The sequence below is a fragment of the Echinops telfairi genome, unplaced genomic scaffold, assembly GCF_000313985.2.
Source record: "Echinops telfairi isolate 266 unplaced genomic scaffold, ASM31398v2 ScPeMD7_23;HRSCAF=83, whole genome shotgun sequence".
In the NCBI taxonomy this organism is placed as follows: domain Eukaryota; kingdom Metazoa; phylum Chordata; class Mammalia; order Afrosoricida; family Tenrecidae; genus Echinops; species Echinops telfairi.
Window position 1 is genome coordinate 73532570 of NW_022103920.1, and position 7198 is coordinate 73539767.

The window sequence follows — 7198 nt, forward strand, 5'->3', positions numbered from 1 at the left end:
CCCACTTAATATGTCTCAATCCTTTATCAAAATCAGATGTCTGTAAGTATTTGGTTGTATTTCTTAGTTCTCAATTCTAATCCATTGGTCTTTATTGTCAATTGTTATACCAGCTCCCAACTGTTTTGATTACCATGGCTCTATAATAGGTTTTAAAATATGGGAGTGAAAGGCTTCCTACTCTGTTTTTGTTTTTAATAGTGTTTTGTTCATCCTAGGTTTCTCTCCTTTCCACTTAAAGTTGGTGATTAGTTTTTCTATTTTATTGAAGAATTGTGCTAAGATTTAGATCTGAATTGCAGTGAATTTATAAACTGTTTTTGGTAATATTGACATTTTCACTGTATTTACCGTAGTCTTCCTATCTAGCAGCATGGAACATTCTTCCATTTGGGTAATTCTCCTGGTTTCTCGTATTTTATAGTTTTCCTTGTATAAGTTTTTTGTTTCCCTAGTAATATTTATCCATAGTTTTTGTTTGTTTTGAGGGAGGGGGTATAAATGGTATTCTTCTTTTAATATCTTTTTTGGTGTCATCTTCTTTAATACATAAAAGTCCAACTAATTTCTATATGTTGATTTTTTTTTTAACATTTTATTAGGGGCTCATACAACTGTTATCACAATCCATACACACATCAACTGTGTAAAGTGCATTTGTACATCATTCTCAAAACATTTTCTCTCCACTTAAACCCCCGACATTAGGTCCTCATTTTTCCCCTCCCTCCCCGCTCCCCACTCCCGCATGAGCCCTTGATAGTTTATAAATGGGTATTTTGTCATATCTTGCCCTGTCTGACATCTCCCTTCACCCACTTTTCGGTTGTCTGTCCCCCAAGGAGGAGGCCACACACAGTTCCATGTAATCGGTTCCCTCTTTCCTACCCATTCTCCCTTTACCCTCCCTGTTTTGCCACTCACACCACTGGTCATATAGGGCTCATCCGTCCTGGATTCCCTGTATTTTCAGTTCCTATCTATATGTTGATCTTATAGCCTGCTAGATTGCCAACTTTTTCAATTATTTCCAGCATTTTCAAAATGGAGTCTTTGGAGTTTTCTATATAGAGAATTATATCATCTGCACATACAGAGAGTTTTGTTCTATGCCAATGTGGATATCTTTAATATCTTTTTGATATTTTATAACTCTGGATAAGACTTGCCAGAACCTTCCTAATTCCAATTGTGGTATTTTTCTTTCTCTAATTGACTTAAAATAACTTTTCATGTGTAAAAACATAAACTATTTAGACATGCTCCAAGAATTTTACAGTTTTTATTTACATTTTAACTCCATTTGTGATTTTCCCTAGATGAAAATGTTAATATATTTTGCCATCAATTTGGTCAATCTTTGAGATTCTATACTTTATTTCATGCTTAGAAATGCTTTCCTATCTCAAGATTTCATAAATATAGATTCCTGCTTTTAGAGTAGGAGAACATTATATCTTTATTGTTTTTTAAAAATACTCTAACAACAACCCATACGCACCCTTAATTTTAGAAAACATGTTTGAGGCAAGTGCTTACTGCCACATATCATAAACAAAAAGTCAGAAGAAGTTTCTAAATATCTCACCCTATTTAGGGCATAGAGGTCAATAGAGCAAAAACTAACTGTTAGAACATTAGTTTTTCAGAAAACAAATATGTTTTTATATGGTATCAAAATAAAATGCATATTAAAACAAAAATATTAAATTAAAAGATTAATATATCCAGCTGAACTCTTTATAAAATATTGCTAAAACAAAGAGTCCATTGATTCAAGTAACTAGAGACACAGATCACCACACTAACCATGTAGTATATGACATACATGGCATGTTCCCAGAAACCAATGAGCATCATTCCCTTTCATTAAACCTGACCTTAAAACAAGGAAAACAAAAAATCCACTTACTTTATATAACATACGCACACATACATGATGGGGTTTTAAAGGTATGTGGAAACATAATAATAAAAGATAAAGGCATTTTTCAATCTCTTTTTAAGACCTCCCCATATATCCTTATAAAAACTTAACAGAGACGACTAATAGTAATAAATGAAGTATATGCTAAAACGTCACCAGAAAGTGCAGCAAACATGAGGGCTGTGTATCCGTGTTCATGTTGATGACAATTGACATCAGCTCCATGTCGTAAAAGTAATTTACACATATCAAGCTTTCCTTTATATGCAGCATGCATTAGAGGAGTCATTCCATTCTTTAATAGAAAGGGAAAATGCATTACTTTTATTTATTTACATTCTATTTGTATTCCTATAATCCAATTTTTTAAATATACATCTGTATACATCATTATATTGTATAAAAATAAATTAATACAATAATCCTCATAGTCTCTGTAATATTGTTAAAGTCACTTCTCCCACATGGAATGTCCATAAATTCCAGAGAAAGGGGCAGCTTTAATACTTGAGTATTTTAGAAATCAACAACTGACTGAGAAAAGACTTGCTCAATTTCATATGACTAGTACATGGTCAAGCAGCCCTGGTGGTGGTGGCGTGACCAAGCTGGGCTTCGATTGGCAAGTCAAAACCACCTGCAGCTCTTAGAGAGAAAGGCTGAGCTTTCTACTCTCATCGGCAGTTCCCATCGCGGACACCTGCAGAGGGTCACTATGAGTCAGCATTGATTTGATGGCAGTGAGAGTACATTGCTAGGCCTGGGACAAAAAGCCACATTTTATGGTCTTCATGTCTACCCAACATGCTTCATTCCTGAGAAACAAATGAATAAACAAACATAGATAAGCCAAACTCAGTGCTATCAAGTTCATTCCAACTCATAACAACCCTATAGGACAGGGAGAACGATCCCTGTGGGCTTCCAAACCTCTGATTGGACAGTCACAGTAAGCTGCATCTTTCCCTTGCGGTACAACTGTTGGGTTCAAACCGCTGACCTTCCATTCAGCAGCCCAGCGTGTACCTGACTGCGCTACCAGGACTCCACAGAGTGACGCATAAGAAGAAACAAACAAACAAACAAACTCACACAGGAGCTCTCTCAAGAGGAAATTTGAATAAAGAATGATATATCAGTATAAGGAATATTATGAAGATATTAAGGAAATTAATTCTTTTGTTTCTATTGAATTGGAGAAATTTCCATGAATTACTATGAATAAAGAAAATCAAGGCACTGAAATTGTAAAATGGCCACATTTTTTTAAGCAATGGTTTCCCAAAAAATCACACATGTGCAATATATACTACACCATTATATATGCATACATTATGTATACACATATAAATTATACACACACATACATGAGCTCAAAAAGTTTGGGGAAAAAAAGAAAGTAAGAGATAGTAAAAACTTTCTATGAACTTTCTGAAGTGCCTTCATATATACATAATGTATCGAATAAGATTGTAACAATGTAGAGAAAGCTTTGCCAGTGTATACATCTGGCTATTATTGTTTGGCATCCATATGTTTTGAGCATATGCAATGAAATACCTAATCTTGTGTGTCCTAGGTGCCTAACACTGCTGAATGAATAAATAAGTGAGCTGTTCCTCGTAAGCAATTTTTTTTGGTAATCCAAGTTAAGCTTTTTTATGTGCTGGAATGCCAAGCTTGTTTTGGATTAAAACATCTCATGTAAACCCTCACTAAATAAAGTTCAGAAGAGTGAGTGTGATTTGAATTGTTCTGGAGTCGTGATGACTCCGGACTATTATTTTAAACAAAAACCATCCAGTTGTGATAGAATCTCACAACTCTTAGCAGGCGTGGGAAGACTACCCAAATCCAAACCTCACTGGCATCAAGCTGATTGCGGTTCCCAGGAGGCCTACAAGTCAGAGCACAACACATGCCCGGCTGTAAATCCATTTGATGGAAGCAGACTCCCACGTCTTCCTCCTGCAGAGTGGTGGTGGCTTTAAACTGTCAACCTCTCGGTGACACCACCCACGCTATCCCCAGGACTCCTGTGAGGATTATTAATATATATTTATATGTATACATACATACATAAATATATATAAACACTGCTATGGAGTCCATACTGATGCAAATCAACCCACAGGACTGACTAGAACTACTTGCTAAGGTTTCTGAGACAATACATCTTTATAGGAACAGACAGCCTTAGCTTTCTCTCCTGTGTGGATTAACGAGAGTGTATATTTTAGGCTATTGTATGAGAGGCAAATTAAAGGAGATGCCAAAGTTTTGGGGGAGTAGGTATGGAAAGCAGACAAGGAAATTCTAACTTTGAGACACCCTTGATTGGGTATTTCTCTTCAAGGGTGGGGCATTGTTCTGGAGGGGAGTGAGGGTTGTGGGTAATCATCTACCCGTACAAAGGCAGTCAATGGAGTGCTATGAGGGTCAAGGAATAGGTGATATATTATGCTTTGGACTCTAGAGGTGGAGAGCAAAACAGGTATTCCGAGCATGACCAGTGTGGTAGTGCCTGAACAATAAGATAATCTGTAGATAAGAGGCTAGCTTGCAGATTGCAGGGAAAGGACACAGCACCATCAGAATGGCTGCTAAGGAAGCAAACAACTATGTCTACTACATATGGCAGAAGTCTAGGCCATGGACTGGAAGTTCAGCATATTTTTTTTAAAATCAAGAATGGGGTAGTCAATCAGCCACCAATCCCATCCAACTGCTAGAAGTTATCTATCAATGTGAATGACTAACTGGGAGAACACTGAATAGTCCTCTGGTTTAAAAAGCTTTCAACACAACATGATTACACACACGAAAAAGAGATGTGCAAAGCTTTGGGATTTTATGTTGCTAATTATTCAGCTTTTCTTCCATCTGTCATCTTATTAACTAATTCTGCCCATTTACCTGTCTGCCCACCTGTTCCCTACTTCTCCCCCACTTTTTAAATTTTTTCTTACAATTGCCATACTATATATTCTCATGAGAAAAAAAACATTAATTTTTTTTTTTACCTCATCCAAACAGTTAACACGAACATCCTTGTTGGCTAACAGTGTTCCAGCTTCTTGGACAGTACCTTAAAAAAAAAAGAGCAAATTATGGTCATGTTTTATTAGAAAGATTTTTTAAAATTCTAACATCAACCCCCACCACAATAAAAAAAATCAAACAAACTTTAAAGATTTATCCTGACACTAATCACATTATGTTGCTAAAACACAAAGCATCCACTCACACACACTTTAGTCCACAAATTATTCAGAAGAGATTTATTGAAATTAAAATAGCTTCATCTTGTTTTTACTACCATTGATATTGGAGTATATTATAGTACCTACAATTTCCTCTTGGCAACAATACAATAACCATAAAGCTTAAGATAGTTAATACTGAAAAAATTTTTAAACAGGATCTAGTCCAAACTATTATCTAAAGCTTGAATTCCTGTCAAGATAAGTTGAGTCAAAAGTACAATCCACAGTTATACAACTTGTCACCATGAGGCCGTGTGAACTCATGGCCTGTCTGTCATAGAATGCCTGGCTTACAGTATTCTCACTCTCATTCCCAAATTGTAAACCTGAAGGCCCGATGTTTGCCAATTTAGAAGTAATCTGTACATTGGGCTCCCAGATAGGTTTTTCCAGTCTTCTGTAAACAAGTCGTTGTAGGAGAGAATACTGCTGTTATCACCATTAATAAAATGTATGTTCTGTCAAAACTTTTCTGGTTTGACAAGCAAAAAAAACCCCTAAAAAAACCCCAAACAAATGAAATGACATGTTTTGTTGGAGAAAGATAACCTCCTCTAAAGGGCATAAAAGAACAGACCACCACCCCTCAACTCACAGTTATTCTCTAAACTTAGAGTCTGAATTCATGACCTCTAAATTCTACTCGTCTTCTAGAGTTAAAGGTGGGATTAAAAAAAAAAAACCAAGTTATCATGCCCCCTTGCTGTCCGACCCCTCTTCTTAAGGAAATCACTGATGTCTGGCACCGAAACAGGAGAGACAGAGAGACGTCTTCCAGAGAGAAATGGCTGTTGGGAGAATGTCAAGTGAATGACCTCCCAAACCCCCAAACCTCCTTGCACTCAAGTCGGTGGACTCACAGCGACCCTATAGAGCAGGGTAGAACTGCCCCATGAGTTTCTGAGACTGGAACTGTTTACAGAAGTAGAAAGTCCTGTCTTTCTCCCCTGGAGCACCTGGTGGTTTCGAACTGCTGACCGAATGGATTGCAGCCCAACACGTAACCACTGCATCACCAGGACTCCTTGAATACCCTAAATTGTCCCTGACATTCAACAAACTGGGCACACCAGCACTCTTTCCCCACTCGACAATAATAAAATTGCACCATCTGGGAAAAGAATATTTTTATAAACACAAAGGAGTTTCAAAATTTCATGAAAAACTAATGGGATGAAACCACCATCCTTGTGGTTGGCAGCTCAGTGGGCAGCCCATTATGTTACCAGCCATTCAAACTGGGCACTGCCAAATTGCTCCGCATAGTAGTTGAACTGATTTACATTCTCACCACCAGTTTATAGTAGTTGAACTGATTTACATTCTCACCACCAGTTTATAGTAGTTGAACTGATTTACATTCTCACCACCAGCTTATAAAGATTCTTGCCGTCTCAAGTCATCCTTCCATATTCAATGTTCTCAGTGATTAAACTTTGCCTGCCTGATGCTTAAAATAATAAATAAATAAAAGGATCAAACTTTTCACATTAGCAAAAAATACCCACGGACAACATTCACAGATTAGAAAAAGAGGCGGAAACAGAGAGGAAGTGAGTGGGACACATTATGGTCCATTGAAGGGAGTGGGGTGCATGAAATGAATCAAACTGTGTATGAAATGTTGAATGTAAAATTATGATCTGTTCTGCAACTCTCCACCTAATTTACAATAAAAGGTTTTTTTTAAGGTCCTAGGAAAATGAAATGAAAAAATAATGGAATTTTCCCGCAAACTTCTGAAAGCCCCACGTGGTGCACTTTCTGAAAACTGTATTCCACCTGAGGGCAGTTGATGTCACCAGCTGGCTGGCTAAGAATGAGCCGGAGAACTCTAAGCACGCACACAGGTTCCCCGGGAACCTTATCCCTGCTGTGGCTTCGCTTCACAGACGTTCTCAAAGAGAATCAACAATTTCTAAATCCTAATTTCACAGGAAGAGGGGATATGGGACCTCCTTCTTCACTAGGATCCCATTATCAACTGAAGCATAACTGAAGTGAA

The 7198-nt window shown here is 37.3% G+C and overlaps 1 protein-coding gene across 2 annotated transcripts in view; it reads right to left on the minus strand.

The window, feature by feature from the left end:
• The window catches only part of ANKMY2 (ankyrin repeat and MYND domain containing 2), a 43588-nt gene that overhangs the window by 25867 nt on the left and 10523 nt on the right, over positions 1 to 7198 (minus strand). For both annotated transcript variants that reach the window (XM_045288779.1, XM_004702830.2), the window contains exons 2-3: positions 4951 to 5015; positions 2084 to 2222 (exon numbers count right to left, since the gene is read on the minus strand). In XM_045288779.1, the coding sequence (XP_045144714.1) occupies positions 2084 to 2222; positions 4951 to 5015 (204 nt within the window). The remainder of the gene's footprint in view (positions 1 to 2083; positions 2223 to 4950; positions 5016 to 7198) is intronic.